Below are 23,993 nucleotides of genomic sequence, written 5' to 3' on the forward strand. Positions count from 1 at the left end.
CTCCAATGCTGATAAATACAAGAACTCCACCTTTACAACAGCAGTGGGTAGCAATCACTTCTTTCTTAGTATGATCTATAAAACATATGATCATTCCTTCATAATCTCCCTCTCTTCATTCATTCTTTCTCTCTCTCTCTCTCTCTCAAACACACACACACACGCACACACACGCACACACATACATACACACACACACACACACACACACACACACACACACACACACACACACACACACACACACACACACAGTCCTATTCATACATGATACTGTGTGTTATTCTGGCAAATGTACTACTCTCTCTCTCTCTCTGCTGTCAGGTACATTGTAACTTGTTTGAACTTAATATCTATTATGACAGCCCTGTGCTGTCTTTCTGAGAGGCAGCTTGTCTGACTGTCTGTCTGTCCTGTACTGTCTGTCTGTCTCATCTGAATTTGAGTCCAGTATTATAGAGTCAGGGTGTTGGTCAGCTACAGATGGGGAAAGAGATGGTAGAAGGAGAGGACGAAGAAGAGGTGTAGAGCAGAGATGGGTTGTGTGTGTGTGTGTGTTTAGTGGTTGGTTGGCAGGCACACATGAATGTTCCCTCACCCTGACAGAGACGCTTATGTTTGTGTACGTGCGTGCGTGCTTGCGAGAAAAGTAAGCAAGTGAGGGGAGCATCTTTGTCTCCTCCTAACCCCGTTGCCTAGCAACAACCATGCTGTGTCGCCACAGCGACAGAGGTGATGATGTCACCGGAGATCAGAGAGAACACTTCACCAAACACATGGACACACATCCACTCAGACACACATGCATGCATGCACATGCTCACATAAATATTCACTAACACACACACACATACACACACGCACGCACACACACGCACACACACTTTGAACAATGTTTACAGAAACATACAGATTTTATTTTTCTAGGTATTAATTTCTTCCACAAGTTAAACTGTCACTGTGACATCAAACCTTAACTCAGACTTAAACTCAGCCTTCAGTGTAAACTTTGTTATTGCTCCTTTTTAAAGTGAGGACCATCACACTCTCACACACACACACACACACACACACACACACACACACACTCACACACAGAGCAGTCTGAGGACCAGGTGTTCAGGGTGGGTGTGTAGCCTAGACATCATGGTGTGGAGAGACATGTCAAGACAGGAATAAATTCAGAGGGATGACAAAGAGAAGAAATAAATGATGTAGAAAGGAAGAGAGCAGAGTACTCTTTAGCTGAGAGTGTCTTCCAGATCGAACAAGTACCAGCAGCAAAATCATGGAATACATTCATGGATCAACAAGGTTGATCATCAAGGTTGGACTAGGTTGTTAAAAATTGATAAAGAGCCTAAGGGTCAAAAGGACATTTTGATGAAAAAGAAAAAACGAGATCACATTGTATCACACACAGGGTAGATACATATGTGTGTGTTTGTGCATTCAATTGGATTCTTGGCACATTAGCTCTTTGATCAATTTACTTTGAAATTGCATTGACAAATGAGTGATGTTACTCGGCAGTTGGTCGTGGTAACATGCACAATGACTCTGTGATGATAACACGGACCGGTGGTTCTTATAATGTGGTGGTCCACAATGTGACTGAGTAGCGCTGTTAAAAGACTAAGAAGACTAAAAATTCTTCAGAGATGACAATGACAAACATCACTGATAGACAGTTATATCAGTTGTATATAAGGCTTGGGAACATGACACCATACAAAGTTATGCTGCACCTTTCTGTATTACTTAGGGGCAGGGTTTTCTTAATTGTAACAGGATGACTAATGCTAGCTTGTTGGGGATTCATAAGCAAAATTGACCTTTTGCTTCTTTAGCCAGTATCACTAAACTGGATAAACAACCTGTTTTAAACAAAAAGTTAAAAAAAAACAAGTATTCTGTGTGTCTCCTGCGTTGGAGTGAATTTCAGTTGACCTTTGCAGACATTCAGGTCAGAGTTCACTTTTCTTTAGCTTTGACTGTGTGAATTTTCACACTTGTGGTGTGTAGTGATGTTCTCATACAAGTCATGATCACCCTGCTCAGCATGTTAACTTCATCAGACCTGTGTGATCACAGCCTTTGTTGAGTACAGACTGCTACCATTTAACTTCAGACCATATCTTCTTTCTCCTTCACTATCTCACTTTGCTCTTCCTCTCCCTCTCCCTCTTTCTTTAGGTGCAGACTACAGAAAGATCTGATTGGTTAGAATGTCCTGAAGGGGTGGAGCTAGCAAGTCTACTGCAGGATATAGCTACGCCCAACAGGTGTGTGTTTCTACTGTTTAAGTGTGTATATGTCTATGTTTCTATGTGTCATCAAAAATATTAACTAGGAAATATTCCTTCCACTTCATTTTGATATAACAGACGTTTTGCATAGATGACAGACAAAATCATTAATCTGTGGCAAAACAAGACTTTTTAGATGGTAAGGGTGTGCAACTGTGTTTGGCCTGTGTGTGTATACAATATGTGTCTGTCCATATAAGGCACTCATTTCTGTCTATAGTGTGTGTGCATGTCTGTACATCTGGTATTGGTACCTCAAAGGATGCCAATAACAAATCATTCTGGATTTAGATATGTCTCCTCCAGCTCTTTTCCTCATCTTATTATTTTTATGCATGTGTGAACATGTCCATGCATTACACATATCAAAACTAGTTGTTAATTGAAAGGATGTGATTTTCTGACATGGCACCATGTCAGCTTAATGGCTCACAAAGAACTGAGAGATTAAATATATACATTTATTAAAAACAAGATTTCATTTTTGTTTGGGAGCCTCTTGAGATCTCACATCAGTGGCAGGAAACATGACTTGCATCTCCCCCACACACCTGAAAAAGTAACAGCTTCCTTCTTAAAAGGTGTGAGTCTTGAAATTGCAAGGTTTGTGTGGTGACTGCTAAGATTATGGAAACTCAAAATCAAGATCAACACAATCTGAGCCAGAAAAACTGTACACACAGCTTCAGCTGTGACTCTCTCCTTAATAATTGCAAGTAATACTCACTTTCAATCATGTAGCTCGTAACACAAGCAAAATAAAGGCAGGGAAAAAACACCTGCACATACTTAGACTAACCTCATTGTTAATCAGTCTTACTCTACATTGAAACCATGTGAAAAAAATATGTGAAATATGCTTTATTAAATAAACACAAATTCGTCAGATTTGGAGGAAAGAGATTTTACTCTCTCATTTTATGCGATAACTTTGATGTCCTCTCTACTCCTAATTATCAAACAACTGTCGCTGTGTTTTTAACATTGTATGTGAGATTTAAAAGCTGGAGGGTGCAATAAAGGCAGTGACATCTCAGACCCATGTCCATTTCATTTCACTGAGCTGTGAGCTTTGTAATGTAATTATAATTTAGAAGCACATTCTTTAGAGGTGTGCCAGAAACAGGCCACCAACTGTTCCGTCTATCTTTTGCCTTTCTTAGATTAACATGTATAAGATATTTTAAATTGTTAGAGGAAGAAAACAAACAACCAAAAAAAAAAAAACTGTGCACGCACACACCTGTATCTCTACATCTGGATACCTTTTATGAGTATGTGGGCCGAATGTGTGTTCCCTCTTTGAGCCAAGGGTTTGTCACCGTAGCGACCATGCTCTCTTTGATCTTTTGATGTATGAGACCAGCGACCTGTCTCTCTCTCTCTCTCTGTCTCTCTCTCTCTCTCTCTCTGTCTCTCTTACACACACTCACACACACACTTAGTGCATACACACGCACGCACACACACACAAATAGTCGCTTTCACCCCTTTCTATATACAAATTCTGTCTCTCAATCACACACATACATCCTGTCAGATAAATAATAAAGGTGTATTGTCCTGCTATAGAGGCCTCTCCTACGCTCCCCTCCCTCTCCCCCTCTTTTCTCCTCGGTCACCCCTTTTCTTCCCTTTTTGTCACCCTCTATACCCATTTCTCCTCCTCTTTCCCCCCCTCCATTTTCTTTCTATTCTCCTCATTTTCTTTCTTTTCCATCTCTTTTTCTCTCGTGCTTTCCCTCTCCCACTTCTCCTCTCCCCTCGTCTCCTCTCTCTCCTCTCCCTCTCTGGCAGATGAAAGCAGAGATCAGCTCTAGCTTTGAAGTAGCTGAGACTGGCACACTCCCACTGGTTTAGTGGTAGGAGGAGGGGAGGAGGGAGGCAGAGGTTTTAGGAGAAAGGGCAGGAGATGAGAGGAGTTATGAGGGGAGAGAAGAGGAGAGCGGGGGGGGGGGGAGGAGCGGTTTTAATTGAGAGGATGAGAGGAGGTGGGGCACAGAGAGGAGATGGAAGAAAGTGTAAAGGAGAGGGGAGGTCTGGGCTGAGATCCTAACCCAAATGATGTCATTCAGCCTTTACCATGGCAACCTGAGGAATGCTTTTTCAAAACCTCAAGCCTGACTGAGTGTGTTTGTGTGTGAATGTGTGTGTGATGGAGGGGTCCTTAGTTTATTGTGAAGGTCAGTTAAATATGAAGCCATCAGTAGTGCAGACCACAAATATCCGCTCAGAAAACTACAAAACTACTCTCAAACACTGTCAAACTCTGAAAGTTTGAATCCAGCTACAATTTAGCATGCATAGAATTAATATCCTTAAACTGTACTGCAAAAAAATATCTGCCTGGTGTTGCCTAACAACAGCACAGCAGGTCTGTAATATTAAAAATATCTCTAATATTTCTCCCCATTGTTAAGGGCAATGATTCTCAACCAGGGGTACATGGACTCCAGGGAGTAAAACAAAAGAAAGTGAAAGTGTGTGAAAAATATTTTTCCATTGCATGTGGTAGAAGACATATAAAAGCAAACTTGGGCAAACCTATTGAAACAGTTGCAGGATCACTATGACTCATGAAAAAATTATTGTCACATTATCCACTTTTATATGACTCTAAAATGTAAAACATGAGAAGAGATAGAGAGAGAAAAGACAGAAAATGGTTGGATACCACTGGTTTAGGGAATAGCTCACTTCTCACAAAGGTAAATCTCACGACTGCTTAATATTTAGACCATGTTGTTAGGGGAGATAAATCCACTGGGGAAATCTCACAGTGAATTAACTAATCTACTGTATTCCTGTGGAGAATCCATTGAGATGATGAATTTCAAAAATTCTTTCAACCGACAGAGTGGTTAACATGCTCGTGGTCTGCTTTTAGTTCTTTTGCTTTATCTCAAATGTGGAAAACACACAGATTCCACTCAGCAAACAACCCAAGTGTGGGTGTAAGCGGAGTGTGAGGCTAATGTGCTGTAATCTAAAACCAACTGTTTGATTTTCCGCTGTCCTCCATGCAGCTGCTCAGTGTCAGTTTGGGACTGTGAAAGTACAGGGATTTAATGAGTAACCAAACTCTAAAGTTTGTGCTAAAACTTTTATGGATCCAATTTATGTTTTCTAAATCCACAAACTTTCAAGGATTTCCGAGGCCTCTGGGAGCTTTGTTAATTAGGTTAATTATATAGGTTTTAATTAACTAAGGGGGGTGGGAGAGCTTGTGCTGGCCTGGATGCCCTCAAAGACACCTGGGAGGAAGAGAAGGGGGGAAGAGGGAGAGAGGAGGGAGATAAGAGAGGGAGGCAGGGAGGGAGAGGTAGGAGAGGACAGAAGGAGTTAGATTACAGACAGCCCGTAGGGGTCTGACTGTTGTCAAAGTATTATGTAGTAAACCATAACAAATATGCCACATGGCAGAGTAAAAGTAATAAAAATCATACCTATACAAGATCAAGTATAACAAAAAATTATAGTACAGATATTTACAGATATGACAAGTGATACACAACTATAGCCATAGTCATAATTTCAAGGCAACAACATAAATAGTATCCCTGGACAACTGAAGACCACTGAAAAAAGACCAGACTGTAGACTAGTGTAGCAGCAGTGACTGCAGCGTTCATTCTACTCAGCAACATAACCCACCTGAACACACCTGCTACAGTGCTGTCTTCTGCTGCACTCAGAAATGACCTTGATTCATTTTATTGTCATTTTCAACAGTTAGTTTCCCCTAACAACATACCCTAAGCAGTTTGCATCAGCCCTACCCACTCCCCACCATCGTGCCTGCTCTCCAGTATCTGACTCATTTACAGGCATTCCTCAGTAAGCCACAAGGCTTTTTTGAAGTGGTAATATCGAAATAATTAGAAGAGATCTTTGTTGTATTGATACACCCAAAGATTACAAAATTGGAATCACTGTTGGAGTCACAGTTTCCATGCACACTGCATCACAGTGTGCATGGAAACTGTGACTCCTATAAAAAAAAAAAATCATATAACTCTTATAAAAAAAAAAACCCATAAAGTGTGTGTTTTTATAGTCAAGTTTACACTTGCATGGTGAGATCATATTCCAACAAATACTGATGGTAAAATTAAGGTGATATCTATCTCAGTTTGCACAATACTGAACCATTTCTTAATTTACAAGAAGGTGGTTTGGCCAGCATAACACAACCTTGAATCCAATATTCAGAATATTGGTTTGTGATTTTACTGGAGAAAATTAGTCAGAGTTGCTGTATGTACATCATATGACATTGTTGTTTTTTATGTCATTGGGTAAATAACATCATTGTGATATGGTGAATAACGAAATGTTTTTCTCTGTCCCAGGTCTCATGTTGATGTGGCTCCACTGGCTGTTGAAATCCTCCAGGAGATCTCTGGATCCATCAGCTAATCAAATAAGGTCATTTGTAACTTCTTACCTCCAGAACTTGAAGAAGATGTTTATGATTAGTAATCTGATTTTTAGAGTCTCACTCTGTCTTCAGGTAACCTGTTTCTGAATAATCTTAAACTAAAGAAGATTGCTTTTTGAAAATGTTGTGAGTTTTGACATAAAATGTCTTAAGACATTAGTTATTTATTTATTAAATCTCTGGTCAACCTAGACTTGTTATTCAAACCTGGATGGGATATAAACTAAATGTTTATGTAGTTCTTGACTGTTTGAATTCAGAAGTAGTTTTGTTTTTTATAATTAAGTTTTGAACCAGTTTAGTGATGACAGGCTCCTCAAAGGTTTGACACAATTGATTATGACCGTGTGGCAACAGAGCATTCACTCGTCTCTCATCACATTTGCAAATTGGATCAATGACATTAATAAATATTGCTCTGTCACTACATGAATTTGACTACTCAATCAAAACATCCATCCAGTGTCCATCAGACTGTACAGGATTATGGCATGAGTGGTAATTCAGACTGTCACCGGCGTCACAGCGCTGGCACCTGGGTTTGTGTACACAGTTCCAGTCAGTATTGGTGGCAGACTGATGGTAAATACAGCTATGAACAACACTCTGCTCAGCCAACGCCACCTTTTCTCTTCTCCTGAATGCCATCACTCATTGAAACTGTCTTATGGTGACACACAAATGTTTTTTTCCTCTGGTTTCCGACAACAGGGACCAGAGCCGCAAACGTAGTTTAAGACTGAATTAATTCTCTAAAATGACAAGTCGGATCTTAGATTGGTAATTGACAGAAATCTCAACGTTGTTTCTATGTAAATTAGGCCATTGTTGGGTTTGGCTAATAACTAAGTTATTTTAGGATCAGTAAAATATCTGGTTGGTTAAACTGTATAAATAGCAGGAATTGGACATCATCAGAGGAATTTAATGTACCATTACAATGGTTGTCTGCAAAGAGACAGATGTGCATGTGTTAGTAAGAGGAAGAATGAGGACAGGGAGAGTCAAGAGTGACACTAGGCATAGCATCTGTCCTCCATGCACCACCACGTCCTCTGAAAAAAAACAAACAACAATCCTGGACACAGTTATGGTCACCACTGGCAGGCTTTTAGTTCTTCACTCCAGGTTCTAATTTCATATGCAAATCTGACTAATCTCACTAAAGCTGCAGCAAACACAGCTGTCACTGTTCAGTTGTCTAGTATCATCCACCAAGATAAACTAACTGAAATTTAGGACACATTCTCCTACAAGGAAGATAGTGAACAGAACTGGCTTCCTGCCAAGCTGCATATGGATGTGGATACACATTTTCAGTTTCATCGGTTTTCCACACCTTGCTACTGATCTGTTGTTTGATGTGTTACACTGAAGTCCTGCCTGTGTTGTTGTGGGCATCTGTTAACTTTGCTGTCTGATGCCCTAGTTCTGCCTTCCTATAGCAGAGAACTTTAGTTTTACCAAGAGGCGTAACCCTAACCCATTATGTTGTGTTGTACGTCAGGCTGACTGGTTACTGATCAAAAGACCCTTTTAGTTGAGACACAGCTCAGTACCACAAGCCTCTTAGGAAACAGCGGTTCTGAGACTGGTCAAACTCATTCGACTTGGTCTTAATTGCATCTCTACCATAGTCCATGATCTTTGTTATAGACGTGCTAAAAGCTGTCAGATTCAGCAAAAAGCTTTTGAAATTTTCCAACGACCGATGTGTTGTCTTGCTATGTAACGTGTGTCCCCTCCTTGATTTAAGGTGTAGGCGAAATGAGACGTGGAGGCGTCCAGGTGAAATGACAGTCCATTTTATTGTTTCAGAACACAGCAGGCTACAGCAACCAGCTCCTCCCACTACCCCACCCCTTAGTAACAGCAGACCAGTAAAAGCCCTCCTCCACCCCTATCCTTTCACAGCCACACCCATCCAGCTTAGGTCAGCTACACCCCCTTTGGAACAGCAAAGACACATCAGTGTCCACCTTTAAAGCAAGAAAATAGCTTGATATTTGGACCATGATTTCCAATTCATGTTTTTATACAAAAGCTACACAATGTTACACTTGATCATCAGAATACAATTCAACTGATTAACTTTAGTGTTTGGACACCATTTAAAATGTGATCAGATTCTTTACTTGGATGGAGCATTACCACTAAAAAACTCAACACTATCAGAGACTTAAAATACACGGGACTGCAAAAACAAGAGATGAGTATCATAATTCAGAATAATGAAAAAAATCAAACTAGAATCAGTTTGTACCATTACAGACTTAATGAAAATAGAATAAAAAAGTAAAACAACCAAAAGAAGTAAAAATGAAAAACAAAATACATAAAAGGGTTTTTGAAAATCAATCGTTAAGATCAAAATCCGTGTGTCATGTCAGGATTTGATGTCAGCCCCCTGTCAGGCTGAGAGACCAGAACAGAACCGCACTTAAATCTTGTTTGTCCCAATGGAGTTCCCATAGACAGGAAACTCTGCTTGCTGTTGTTGAGTCATCTTCAGGCACTTTCTGAAACCCCGCCTCCTCCATATGGGCGAATCACAATGCAGGTTCATCCAGATCACATGATACAGCTGCAAAGGGAGGAGAGAAATGATTGGAATAAAGAAAAAAAAAGGAATGAGGGAGAAAAATAGGAGGTAAGTGGAAGGAGACTAAGCACAGGCGTTTGTAAAGACCACACACACAGATCAAACACCAAGTAACATCACACACACCACATCACACAGTTTGCAATTAGGAGCAATGTGACCATGCAGCAGCCTCAGTGAGTAAATCCACTCTCCCCTCCCCTCAGCCATTTTATCCAGACAGAAAACACCCCTGCTGTGCTTCTACTTTTTCATCTTGCCCAGGAAATGGCTACCATTTATTTCAGCTAACACAAGGCTATAGACTGAGTGTGAAGATACCCTTACCTAGTAGAAAGTGTAGTGTAATGTTGGTCTTGGTATTTACAGGTCGGTGTCAAACCAGGCCAGTTGGTTGGAGTCGCCGGGTGGCAGGCCCTCTATCAGTTCCTGGGCGTGTCCCAGGTCAGGCAGCCCCTCTACAGGGGGGTAGTCCTGGCCCGGGTGGTGGCCTCCACCCAGATCATGGTCCATCATGGGCTCCATGCCCATCGTGTCCCCTCCGTAACCCCCCGAATGGAAGGAACGGTAGCTTGGGTCTGGGGGTGAGGGAGGAGTGGATGGAGGAGAGGCAGGGGAAGCAGAGCAGTTGTTAGAAGCATGTTAACAAACCAAGCTGTCACACAGTAGTATGATCATTCAAACGTAACACTACACAGCAACACAGCACACCGTTCAGCCTCAAAACTATTGGTCAACTCAGTTCAAACTACAGCTGTAAAAGACTTTGAACTGATTTTAGCTAAACCCGTGGCCTAGTTCACTGTGCTGAGTTTGTTTCTACCAACAGAAATCCATCTCCATTTGGCTGGCTAGGAGCCAATTAAAGCAGTTATTGCTGGAAGAATGGAGAGCAGTGCAAATTAAAATCAACAGCCAACGCACGCCCCTTAGCTTATTGATCAGTACACAGTCCAAGGTCCTGGTACACTGGTAACATTTAGATGGCCAACTGTGACAACAACTAAAAGCAGCAGTATTGTATTTCTTGGAGCCACCTGTGTTATTCTGAATGACAGCAGGGATAAAATCAATCTCCATCTGTAACTTGAAAGCATTATTGCCCTTCACCACTGTCTCAAATTGCCTGTGTATCATGACCTTTCACAGCCAATCCTGTCATCGGCAGTAATAGCTAGGGACAGATGGAGCACAGTCATTGGACTGTGACAAAATTTAGTTGTGTATGTTATTAAGGGAGCAGAGGTTGAGAGAAGCTAACGGAGCAGAATTACCCAGAACAAAAAGACAATGACTGTATGCCCAATCAGTATAGAAGAAATCAGCTAACGTCTCTCTCATGACAACCATGTCCCCTCCTGTGTTACTCCTGGGAGCCCCCCAGCCAGCCAGAGGTGAAGAAATGACCTACCTTCCTGTCTGTAGCCCAGAGGCTCTCCTTGAGCTCCAATGTCCAAACCCAGGTCTCCGGTCTGCAGAGCAAAACAAGACACACAAACGAAGATGAGCAGGGAACAGTTTTAATAAGTCCACAGGCATTTCGGCACTCAAGTTTACATCAAAATGTAAATGCGTATCTGAGCATTTTGTACTGATTGGCAATTCAAAAACAACACTGATTTTGAGTGCATCATACCTCGTTCCAGGCCATTGGTTCTGTTCTGAAGAGCGAGCTGGTGAGTTCTACAGAGAGGCGTTTCTTGTAATCTTGGGGTTTGTCCTCTGACATTCGGAACAAAACTGCTGCAGCATAGGTGGCTGAGGAAAGACGGGGGGAGGGGTTTAGATTAGTCTCCTTTCTGTGGTGCGTCAAATTAATAAAGCAATAATAGAGCTATCAGAACAGACAAGTAAGATGCCTGGTATTACCATGATTACAGTCGCAACATTAATGACCATGTCACACTAAAGAGTCCCACTTGGAAAACATCACAAAAACAATTATTTCTAAGTGACAGTGCCAGGCTTTTCTGAACATCTGCGAAGCTCAAGAGCAGCTATTATGCGAATGTTGGCAGTATGTAAATTAGCGTTTTGTACATACCAACTCCTTCGTTGCGGCTGTGCAATAGCTCTGTGAGTGGGGCAGTAGCTCCCTCAGCCTCAATGGCCTCAGCAGCCTCTTTGTCCTGAGCCAGCTCACACAGGACGCCTGCTGCAACACGCTGGATGTTCTCAATGGGAGAATACAACAGCTGCACACACAAACACAAACAGGATGCTTAGAAAAACTCAGCCTGCACATTATTCTGCTGCAGCAGACCATAAAGTTGCATGTGAGGACACACTCAACATTTAATTGTTGTAACTCAATGTGACACGTATTGAGATGTACATTCCTTATTTAATCCAGAGATACCCCAGACGATGTAATCACATTACTAACAGATCATTATTCTTGAAATCTGATCATAATCAAATTTGAAATATTCACTTTTTGAGATGTGCTGGTGTGATCACAAGCACAAGAACAGAGCAAAATAGAATTTTACCTGTACAAAGAGTGGAATGGTGTTGAGTCCTCTGATAACTATTCTGTTGTGGACATCTCTGGCCAGGATGTGGAGCGCTCCTGTGCAGCCCTCCACAATTTCCTCCATACGAACACCCTCCTACAAGCAGAAACACTCAATTAGTAATGTTAAGTGTTGGAAGCCATTTAGAACTGTCTTAAGATGAGCAGACAGTGGTGGGTACTATTGCCAAACTCAGGTGATAATGTAATACGTATGTACGTGTATGTGTGGTCTCACCACAAACTGCTGCTGTGTGCCTCCCATGCTGGTGCGTCTCTGTGTGTCTTGGTGTGCTCTGACCAGCAGCTGAACCAGTCTGGGGATGGCTCCCTGCTCCCTCAGTGGAGCATGGTTTGCAGGGCACAGTGCCAGGTTACGGATCAGACCAACTGTAGCCTGATGGAGGAACACAGATGTTATTTAAGGGTGTTTTAAATGTCAACTTCAGGGAGTTATTGTTACATCTGATCAGGGATCACAGTCTAAAGCTGTGTTATCAAGTACAATATTTTAAAATGCAATGCACACAACAACCAAGATTTGTGGAGGTGTTGCAGGTTTCAGCAACTCACAGCAGTATGGCAGTGCATTCTTAGTGCAAAACAAAACATTCAATCCTCAGAGACCCAGAGGAGATAAGCTGCCAACATGGGTTAGTAGCCAGCTACACTTTATAGACAATACGTTTCTTTTAAAGCCAGGTTTGGCCCATTATTTTTGCTTCAAGGTGTGGTCAAGTGTAAACTGGTTCAGTGGAAATACCACTAAAACAACAGCCAAATGACTTGCTGACAGTATGAAAAGCAGCTCTTTCATACAGAGTGCTGCTGGTAAGTCTGTGCGAGAGTGTGTGCGTACCTTAATGAGTGGCCAGTGCGATGGCGGATGCAGTAATTTGACGACCACAGGCAGACCATAGTGCAGTCTGACAGCATTCTGTGCCATCTCGGCGTCCTGGTGTCGAGATGTGAGGTGACGCAGGGCACAAATAGCTGGCTCTGTGATGTCTTCTCTGTCTCCTGCCCGAAGCACTGTACGGACTAATGCCTCAATACCTCCAACCTACAGAGGGACAAATAGTGTTACAGATTAAAGGCTACATCAGACAGTCGATTTTAAATGTCAGGATAATATTAGAAATTTGACTAATTTAATTTCAAGTGTGAAAAACTTGAAAATTATGAACATAAAACAAGATTATATTGACATAATAATCACACCTTAGATTCTACTATTCATTAACTGTGTGTGTGTGTGTGTGTGTGTGTGTGTGTGTGTGTGTGTGTGTGTGTGTGTACACTCACCTGACAGACCATCATCTTGTTCTTGTAGTTGTTACAGGTCAGGTTAGACAGAATGCCAGCAGCACAGGTCACCACATTAATGTCGTCACTGCCAAGCAACTGGACCAGAGTTCCTAACAGACCCTCCATTCCCTCCTGGAGAGAGAAACAGTTGTGAAGTTAGTCTGGAAGGTATAATGAGTACATTTTCTGTCTCTGCATCTGCTCCCGAGGCTACCAAGTAAATATAACTACTTCTAACCATCTTTCACTGACAAAAACAATTTCAGTGCTAGTACAGGGGGCAGTTCTCATCACCTGTTTGGTGGCAGCGTCTGATAAGTTCCTGAGAGTCCAGAGACAGTTCTGGACGAGTCTCTGGCTGGGGTCTGTCAGGTGGAGTCCCAGAGCCTGCATGCCTCCTGGACAGAAGGACAAACATGGAAAGAGTTTGTTTAAAACACATCACACGGAAAAATGACAAATCAATACATTTACTGTTATTTGATCATTTGCTGTCATCACAAAAACTAAGAACCTCAACTCATGAATACACACTATACATATACTGATATTCAGGCTCAGATTACTAACACTTGGATGTTTATGAGACATACCAGCTTCTACAATGGCGGGCTTGTTACTGGAGCAGACTGACAGCACTTTGAGAACTCGGCTTGTGGTCCACAATAGTTTCTCATAGGTGTAGGTCCTCATGATGTTGACCAATGCCTGGGGGCCACCACTGGCCAGGATTATCAACTACACAAACAAAACAGACAAAAACATTAGGGGTTTTAATGCTCTCAAGATGGAGTACTGCCGCCTTGAAATATCAAACAGAGACTCTGTCTCACTACTCACTTTGCTTTCCTGGTTGCCATAGGCCAGTATCTGGAGACAGTCAGTGGTGATGGCCAGGAACTTGACATTGGTCTTGTTGAGTAGAGCCACCATTTTCTGTAGACCGCCAGCTAAACGGACAGCCATCTTGGCTCCTTCCTGGTGCAGGAGGAGGTTGTGGAGGGTGGTGATGGCATAGAACAGGACAGAGTCCACTGGTGAACTGCAGAACAGAGAGTATTATTAGATTACTGTCCCACTGGGTAATAACTAAATTCCTTAATTAGGTTTCTCTCCACGTCCTCTCCATTTGCCATGTTAACAGACAGTTCAATTTTTTCATGTTTCTCTATTGATATGCCACTGTGTCGGAAGGTAGCCATTTACCAATAAGATTAGGAAAATCCTTATGTTTTTGAAAAGCACACTGCTTCCTGTACTGGTGAACTACAGTACATCAAATAAATAAAAACCCAAGAAAAACCCTCCAAACCAACTCCCTTTCCATCTTCCTTTCACATACCCAAGCATTTTAACTAAAGCTGGTATTCCTCCAGACTTGAAGATGGCCAATAGACCCTCTCTGTGATGGGAAAGGTTATGCAGTGTTCCTGCAGTGCAGCGAGCCGTCTCCACATCATTTGTGTTCTGCATGGTCCTGACAATAGCAGACACCATCTGAGGGGAGCGCATGATAGCGTGGCGAGAGGCTTCTTTCTTTGAAAGCTGGTGGACCATCACTGCTGCTTTGTTTACTACGACCTGGAGCAGACAAACAGAAATGTTGTGGAAAGATGGTAGGTAGGAAAGAAAAAACTTTTCAGAGCCAATTCTGTGCCACTATTTCCATGGACAACTACCTGGTCCTCGTCATTGAGTAGTTTGGTGAGTTCTGGTATGGCTCTGGTTGCCAATTCAGCATCATCTTGATAATTGATCAGATTGACCACAGCGTGTTTGAGCATTTGCGAGGGCTCTGCCAGCCTCTGGACGTTGGTTGGGTTTGCTGTATCATACTGTGTAGAGGGGATCTGCATGCCTTCCTCAAGAGTCTCTGGGAACATCGCTGCACGCACTCGCTGGGCACGTGTCATGGCATACTGACCATCGATGTCTAGAGGAGACAGGAGAACGGTTGTTTTGTAATATTGAGTTTAAAGCTGCTATTTAGGCTGTACATGTATAACATTTTATGTACATAAAAAGGTATTACCTTGTACTTGTTCCTGGGAGAAGTTCTGGTTGAAGCCCTGCTCCCACTCATACATGACCTGGTTGTTGTCGACATCCTCTTCCTCGGGGTTGCCCTTCCCACTGAGTGAGGGAGCGGTTGTGGTGGCTCCTGAATGGATGCCTGAATCCAGGTAGGACTGTTGCTGCCAGTGACTGACTGCTGCCTTACGGTCTGGTTCCATGGCCATGTCCAGTTCCATCAGATCAGCTGTAAGAAAAAAAAAAAAAAAATATGCATCAACAAAATGAAACATTTGTCAAAGTCAGCCTAACTAACTTTGCAGTAGCAGTGTAAAAAAAAAAAAAAAAAAAAAAAAAAAAAAAAAAATTTTTTATCTTGAAAAACATGTCAACATTGCAGCAGATGACAGTAAGATCTCAATGAAGAAAAACAGGTATTGCCAGCTTTGTAATGTCTCAGGAACAGTGTGGTGAGATCTGTTTACTTGAGCTGGCAGGGTTTAACGAGGAACTATCATAGCAGATATAAAAGATACAAAAACACCTACACAATTATTGCCAAGAGGTTTAATCAGCTGTGAATCAAGTTTCTGATTCCAGATTTCATCATGAAATTTAACTGTGCTTGTCCTATCTTACAGCAATATTTCAGGGTAACGCTGAATGCAGGTCGAAGGCAGCGGGTACCAACTGTCTCAACAGTGTTTTATAGTCACTGCACTGAACGGATTTCTAACCTGCTTCCCATGCTTTTATTTTTCACACATTTTCATACTTTGATAAATGTAATTTACCAGTAAAAGTCTCTTCGAGCACTTGACTTTACACATGCTCCAATTCTCAGACTCAAATCAATAACATCACTTTGTTCTAATGAGAAAAAAAATCTACACCAGGAGAGGAAGCAGTTGTGAACTGCTGCAAAGTTTGTGTGTGTGTGTTTCACAGAGAGACGCAGACAAACGATGACACAGATGCTGCAGAGAGCAAGGTGGTGAAAGAGTTTGTGTGTCTGAAAACTTAACTCACCCTGGGAAGCCATGTTCCTTTCTCAAACCGCGACCGACACAGCTTCCTGATCTGAAACAGAAAAAAAACCCAATCAGTCCACATGACTCAGTAGTATCTCACCTTTCCTATACCCTGCTCACTGCCAGTCCTCTTTACTTTCAGTCAAACATCAGCCATTAGAAATTAGCAGCAGTTTGTTAAAAAGAAACACAGAAGTCCAGACAAGTGACTTTCCAGGGCCTTCTTTCCTTTCCTGCCACCTCCCTTTTCTTGGATTTCCTCCCCTGTTCCAGCCATGCAGACAGCAGCAGCTCACACACAAAGCCACCATTAAGTTTAGCAGCTAGCAACTATTTAGGTGAGGAAGGACAGGGGAAGTGGAGCACTGAGTGGAGAGAAAAGAGGCAGGGGGATGGAGGGGGGCATACACATTCCTGTGCTGGCTTTGAAGCTGAAACCACACTCTGCAGGAAAGTAAACACTGGCAATGGCAGGAGAGAGGTGAGCAGGCAAGAGGGGATTAATTCAGAAAAAAAACAAGGAAAATTGAAAAAGGTATTTTTCCATTTCATACTCAAATCTAAATGTTACGACAGAAACACACAAAAACAAGAGAAGAAAATCTCAGCTAAAATGAGTCAGAAACAGAGGCTGTGGACCCAAACTTCCTTTCTAAAGCATCTGTGGTTATTCCAAATGAATACTACAGGAAAATGTCAACCAAATCCCTTTCAGTCAACATATGCGAGTCTGGACATGTAAGAATAAAGAGGGCACACTGTTGGAAAATACGGGTATGGCAACAAATGAATCATTAAGTGATCTACCCAACCAGAGAAAGCCGACACGTGGCAAGATGCAGTTTTCCTGCTGTGAAAATCATACAGCTGAATGTCACATTATGCTTTTCTACATAATTTACAGTTCACAAAAATGTACAAAGCTCTATGTTATTATTTCAAAGTGTAACCAAATGTATACCTTGTGTACCATATTTGTCTAATAGTGTGAAAGCAGGTGACAAAAAAAGTCAACTTTGATCCAACAAAAACAGCTTTTTGGAGGATTATTTTTCAGTTCTCCCCACTGAAAGTTAGTATATTCACATTCAGAGCAGAAGCTTTCTGCTGCATCGCTTGATGCAACAGGTGTGCAGCTGTGTTATTGTTGTAAGGTCAGATGTAGCTAGTGACATAGACAACTTTGATGTTAGTGTCTAAAAGAAAATGTAAAATGGCTGAGAAATATTTCGATATTTCGATTTTCTGTATGATCATTCAGAGAGGCTTTCAGAATTTTGGAGTGTGTAGTAGAACATAACACAATGCAAGCAATCACCTGTAGCAGTGAAATAACCAATCACTAGTCATACAGAGGAAATTCAGGGCTTTGCTGGATGAATCATTGGGTCATCCAAAACATCATTAACAATTTGGGAAAATTTGCCATAAGTTGATAAATCTGTCATGCTCACAACTAAATATAAGCACTTTTGAGAAAGTAATGCCCAACAATGTTGAAGTCAACAATATCTGAGTGATATGTGAGCTACCAGTTGTTTCACACACTGACGAGACAATCTACATCCAAACCCTGAATTTCAGACTCAACTATCACACTCAGTCTGAATATTAAGTGATGTGATCAACTTGATTGTTTCAGTTGAGACACATCACAGGTCTCTTCCCATATCAAAACAATACTGAGTGCTGTTTTTTCTATATTAAACCTTTGTGGCAAAAGGTTAAGTGGCACACAGTGTGGCTTGCACTGTGCATTTAGCAGACAACAGCAAACAGACGAATAGCTAAATGGGATAAAGCTTGTAGTCACCCAGTTGTATCAAATAGGAAAATAAAATCTCTGTTGTACATTAGATTGTACATTTGACAGCTATTTCAGAGAATATAGTTTCTGAATGTTGGTAACCATTTGAGAAAAGCGACTGGGTGTGTAAGTGCCTGCCAAGGACTTAACACACTCTTCTTACGGAGCTTATGCTCACAAATACCTTACAAACAGCCCACACATTTAGCATTGCAGGTTTAATTGTTTATTCTTGGTGATTTGGTGACCTGCCTTCAAAACGCTTGACACTCTAAGTTGTCCAAAACAAGACTTTAACTGATAGAAATGAATATGATAAAGCCCAAAGAGAAGACTTAAAGGCCCACCAAAGCAAGCGGACATACAGAAAAACACAGAAGTCTGGCACATAGTGGTAAAAAAATTAGTCTGAAATGAGCACCAAATGTGTAGGAGTTTGTGACATTAAATAGCTGCCAATATGCAAATACGCCCAAGGACAGCTAAACTACTACTCTGAATTACTTCCCTCCGCTCACACCCACACCACCCAGCTCAGCTGTGTCATTAAAACGCAATCTTGAGTCAGGCTCCAAAACTGCTGCTTCTAACCACAAGCGCACCAAGTGAAATTCACTGTTCACACGCCATCCTCCAGAGCTTTGCAGGCCTGCCCTCACATAACCTAGCCCTGTCCTAATGTGAGCCATATGTCCTGTACAAGGCAGCATAAAAAAAATTAAAAAAAAATCAAACATACAATCAAAGCACACAGTGGAACCATTTATCATTCATACTGGTGGAAAATGTGGTCCTTTACATCTGGCTTTGGAAACTAAGCCGATGATAGTTTTTTTTGATGGCTAAACAAGAAAAGCCTGGTCTCCAATTGAGAGGCACAAATGGCAGCCTTACTCTTAAGTCAGACTCTGAGCGTTAACAAAAAAAAAGTCATTACAATAAGAGTTCCTAGATATCAGGCTGGCAGCCCAACCACAAAAATCTCAACGAGAGGTTTCTTTGAAGCCAGATGTGAAATCCAATATGTAGAGCCGTGCCTGGTCCAGCTAAAGCCATATAACTGAAACCAGATGACTAATGAGTGACACACAGCAGTCACAGAGTCGGATGGTTGTCTTGTGCAGTATAAGTGGGATCAATTGATGTATATGCACCAAAGGGGAGCTGAGGCGAAGAGGGAAGTCACACATGCTTGGATAGATCCAGGACACTGGTATCTCATCTTCTTACACACACACTTACACTTACACTTACACACACACACACACACACAAAAATGTGAATGTAAATGGCGCAGGCACATACACTCGAAGCTATATGAACTGAAGTGTAACCGCAGCAGCACTGTCCCGAGTCAACACTTAAAATGACAGGCTTACTGTTCCAGTGCAGAACTGGATGGCCAGGCATAGTGTACTTCAATCTGTTACACCACCCTGAATACAGTAAGGAAAAACATGCTGTTCAAATAGGGAGCCAGACTTTATTAAACTGTCAATGACAAACATGAGCCCATAACAGAACATCAAGATGAAAACAACAGAACTATTTCTGTTGGGAGGTTGGTTTGTTTAACCACTACCTCAGAACAGACAAGGGCACAAATACACGACACTCAGACAGAGCTGGACGTGGCACAGTTAGGATCTTGACAGTACACAAAGGCATAAAATTAGAATAAATACGTAAAAATCTAGAAAAAGATTACCAAGCCGGTAACTGTTCTGCAAAAGACTTGATTTCTTTCACACATGTGGTGGCAATCTCGACTCTTCGAACTAAGCTCTTGCTGAATTGCCCAGAGGGCATCTCAATCAAGATCAGGCACTAAACCAGATGATTGATAACTATCATGAGGCAACTTCATTTTAATTTCCACAAAATAAAATAAAACATGACCTGCAGGTAATTACAGGCTCACTGTGACACCAGCAAAGTCTAATATGCCTTTAGAGTTTAACCAATTATCTGAAAACATCAGCAGCTAGCTAAGCAAGCGTGAAAGAAATCTGTAAGCTATGAGGGAAATGTTGCATTCCTAAACACCTTCAAGCTGAGGGGAAAAAAATAAATGGCAGATGCAGTAACACACAACAAAAAAATGCCACTGCTACATTGCTACCCTGTGAGCATTGTCTCTCTCCTTTCATTTTTAATTTGTGTAAACTTTAAATAAACCAATCATAGAAAGGTTCATTCATTGCTGAAATTTGCAACAGCTAAGCATATCTAAATGACAAAATCCTATTTCCGCTTTTTGAAAAGAAAAAACAGCCATTCTGTCAGCAAATCTGAGCCAGACTGTCACAAAATGAATCCAGGTGAGCCTCAATATTTACTTTGTGTGAAGAGGACAGTATTATATTGTCATTTAAAAAAAAAAAAAAAAAAAAAAAAAAAAAAAAAATCACAGTATGAAACACTTTCTCTAATTGCATTTCACTCATTTAGCCTGCAGAACTCAGGAGCTTAATTTTATCTTCCCAGCATGCTACTACATTTAAATAATTTATGCAAAATTAATTTGTTAGGAGGTAATATACAGTCCTGGAGTTAAAGAATAACATTCTTTGAGAACATGACTTAATAAAAGCCAAACCCCACCTGCACAGCCCATTTTCTCTGAAGTAACAAAAAACAGTGGGTTCAACACATCCATATAAGTTGATGACCCAAACAAGCTGTATTATCGGCACAAGCAGAGAGACAGGAGCTGCCACAGGCTTCAGTGTTAGCCACGTAATGTGCAGGGTCAGCAGCACTCACTGCTGGCTGCCAACAATACAATGAGCTCAATGCCTGCAGCCGCTGCAGTGATTGGTCTGTGCCTCAACTGCAAAATGTTGGAAGCCCATGGAGAAACAGGAGCCCCTGGAAACATCCACACAACGTCCACATTAGGACGACTTTTCCCTTCTTCTAATTAATAATTGTCAATCTTTTTCAGATTGAAAGATAAGATTGAATCGAATGAGAGTGGTGCAAACAGCAGATAGAAATCTCTGAAGATATATTCACCAAAATAAGTCAATTACTTGGAATCTTATCACCAGTAGACGCTAAACTGAACATTTATTACAACAACGTGATTAAGCTTTTCCTCCTCCCCATAAAGACATTAGTGATTTTAATCAGAAATGCATTTTTGGACAATCTAAATGGCCATCACTGTTGTCATTTACATTTAAATATCTGCCCCTGACCTGCTAGTTGTTTACAAATCACAATTTAAATGCGGACACTAAGGTGGGGTCAGGAACACGAGAAAAATTACAGCATTAGTTAATGGCTATGACACTGGAAAGGTTCACGGTAACAGTCTTCTTGCAAGTGGATTACTTCAAAACATACCACTACCGGTCTCGGATATAGCCCACGCTTCCGTCTCAAATATCTGAATACGCTGTTGAAGAAAATTTCGCTGACAAGATCAGAGGTTTAGTCAGTTTTTGTTCCATTGTGTAATCAGAGGGGGGATTTCACCGACGGACCGCAGGATAAACTAAATATGTTAAATCATTAAAAACCAAACCAAGAGTCAAATACGATGAGGTGATTTCTGAGGCATGAAAATACCACAAACTGGTGATATTAGTCCAAGAATTGTGTTAAAAACTCGACCCCTCAATCGTGTCCTTATTTAAAATAAACTAGTTCAGTTACGGAGCTTCTGAAACTAAAACAATCTGGAGCCGCCGCATGAGATGTCAACATACTCCAGCTGCCGTGTAATCTCCCCATCTCTTTCTAATCGTTATTTCCGATGCAACCAAAACATGATCAATGACGTCTAAAAATTATCTCCAAACTTAACACACCACCACTGCGTCGTCCTGCGCCATTAAACCACAGCAAACAAACAGAAGCCATCACACCATTTGTTTTCTGTATCGGCGAGGAGCAGCGAGCTATCCAACTTTTCTGCGGAGTGAGCCGCCTGTCCCTCTCTCCAGCAGGCAGACACACACAGACACACACACACACACGCGCACATCTGGCTGTGCAAGGGCATCAGGCGAAAACGTAAACACGCAATGTAAGAAAACAGATCAACACACAGTATCCAAACAATCATACAAACAATGGTGTAATGCATCCCTTCTTCTCCACAGCTGCTGGCTGCCCCTGACTTTCTTGCTCCAACACCACTGACTCAAATTTCACACTCTGGCTCCTCCTCGTCTTCCTCCCAAAGCTCAGCGGCTGGGAGGAATTTGTCGGTCTTTGTTTAAAAGGACGAATGGAAAACACTCTCACGGACACTTAACCTAAAAGTAACTTAAACATAAACCCTTAATATACGTTCACAGCGATTCTGCCATCAACGAGCTCCATTTAACGTGAAAGTTTGGAGCAGTTTTGAGTTTTATGAAGTTCAAACTTTGGAAGAAATGTTTGCGTTAAGGTTAATCCCACTTCACCAGTTTTTCTTAACTTGGCTAACGATAATTAACGAGCGTTTTCAAACACAAAGCTATACACATGGCCACAATACACCGAGCTTCACACGCGTGTATCTTCTCCCCGTGTTAAGTTATGTGTCTGTTAAGCTAAAACCAGCTGCAAAAACAACCGAGCAAAAGGCGAAACTCAAGTGGAGCAAACACGAGTTAGAATAGTCCCGCGGCACAACCGGGCTAACAGCGGTTGGGCTAACTAACCTTGGCTATCGTTAGCTAACGGTAACTATTCAAACGACCGAGGACACAAAATCCGCGTTTACTCCCAAATCCCGATTAACGTTTCCCAATAAACTGGCAAGCACTGCCAACCATCGCATTCATCTACCTATTGTTAACGACTACTGTCTGTATTAAACAACGCAGTACAGTGGCACCATAAAGTCAATGAATCCCATCAGTAAAAATATGTATGTTCCCATAAGGCGGTGTCTGGCTGATCCCAAATATCTGCCGTGAAAGCAGCTGGCTCGCTAGCTGCGGCAGCAGCATCCCCGACCGGCCCCACACAACAACCCGTCTCCATTCCTGCTTGCATTCAGGGAGAGCCCGAAAAGAAAAGAGGGAGAAACTGAGTGGAGCCGATAGTTTGAATGTTGAAGCCTACCCTTGTCAACACAGCAACTCCGTCCACTCGGATCCTGGGGAGTAAAAACCACTTAGAAATGGAAAAAGTCGAGGAAAATGTGAAGACGAGCGTCAGCGGGGAGCCCTCGTCCACTCCCTCCGCAGTCAGTCGATATTAACTTTGCCCGAACAGCAGAGACTGGGAAATGTAAGATGGCGGCGCATTTATATAGACCGGAGAGCACCTCCAGTCATCACATATCCTGCCGTGCGCTCAAATAAAGTAGAAACAAAAATCAAATAAATATTTAATTTTTATCACCCTTTCGCATATCAGTATATACATCACCTATCATAAAGGCTGCACGGCTCGGTTGTGAGTTTTAGTTGATTTAATATTGTAAAGCAAACCAAAAATCACAGTCTACAGCATGAGTATGAATACACAATTGAATGAAGATCCGGCGGACTAGAAAAGCGGAAACCGATTCCTTTCCCCAAATTAAACATCATGGATTGAAAAAAATCGTTCACCTGTACACAGTAACACCTTCACCCATTGCAAGTGAGACAGCGCAAGTTTCAGTGTTTATCCTCAGTGGCCCCCTGCCAAATCAGAGCAAATAAATAACCTATAATAACCAAGTTCAAATAGTTCACAATGTTAGTAATAAACACGGTAATGGAAAGTCAGTTCAATACATTAATCTGTGTTCAGTAGAACTACATTCATTTACTAGCCTACTCAATTGGCTAAAAAAGAAAGAAAGAGATAGAAAAACAACCATAAACATGGCAAACAAAAAAAATCCATCAAGGACTTTTTTCCCATTACATAGTCAGTCAATCAATAAACACTGAATGTCTGTCAATGTCAAATGTCAGTGGTCTCGAGAGCTAGCTTGTTGTGTTCACAAACTATTGTTCTGTTGGACCTTAA

At 41.6% G+C, this 23,993-nt stretch overlaps 2 protein-coding genes across 2 annotated transcripts in view; one reads left to right on the forward strand and one right to left on the reverse strand.

Annotated features, from left to right (window-relative positions):
• The window catches only part of ulk4 (unc-51 like kinase 4), an 81,280-nt gene extending 74,101 nt beyond the window's left edge, over positions 1-7,179 (forward strand). Inside the window, exons 36-37 of the mRNA XM_023410419.2 lie at positions 2,197-2,285; positions 6,662-7,179. Coding sequence (XP_023266187.1) covers positions 2,197-2,285; positions 6,662-6,728 — 156 coding nt within the window. The 3' untranslated portion in view covers positions 6,729-7,179. The remainder of the gene's footprint in view (positions 1-2,196; positions 2,286-6,661) is intronic.
• A 1,360-nt stretch (positions 7,180-8,539) lies between these two features.
• Positions 8,540-23,254, reverse strand: ctnnb1 (catenin (cadherin-associated protein), beta 1). Its single transcript, XM_023410452.2, has 17 exons — positions 23,094-23,254; positions 16,218-16,268; positions 15,208-15,435; positions 14,855-15,108; positions 14,518-14,756; positions 14,016-14,217; positions 13,769-13,913; positions 13,470-13,573; positions 13,173-13,307; positions 12,727-12,930; positions 12,106-12,264; positions 11,845-11,964; positions 11,397-11,547; positions 10,989-11,110; positions 10,764-10,824; positions 9,680-9,930; positions 8,540-9,334 (listed from the first exon to the last, which is right to left on the reverse strand). Exons 2-16 carry the CDS (start codon positions 16,228-16,230, stop codon positions 9,716-9,718), a joined length of 2,352 nt encoding a protein of 783 aa, XP_023266220.1. The 5' UTR covers positions 16,231-16,268; positions 23,094-23,254; the 3' UTR covers positions 8,540-9,334; positions 9,680-9,715.
• Between the last annotated feature and the right edge of the window lie 739 nt (positions 23,255-23,993).

Source organism: Seriola lalandi, unplaced genomic scaffold, assembly GCF_002814215.2.
Source record: "Seriola lalandi dorsalis isolate HSWRI2012SDOR001 ecotype SW California unplaced genomic scaffold, Sedor1 jcf7180002054425, whole genome shotgun sequence".
NCBI lineage: Eukaryota > Metazoa > Chordata > Actinopteri > Carangiformes > Carangidae > Seriola > Seriola lalandi.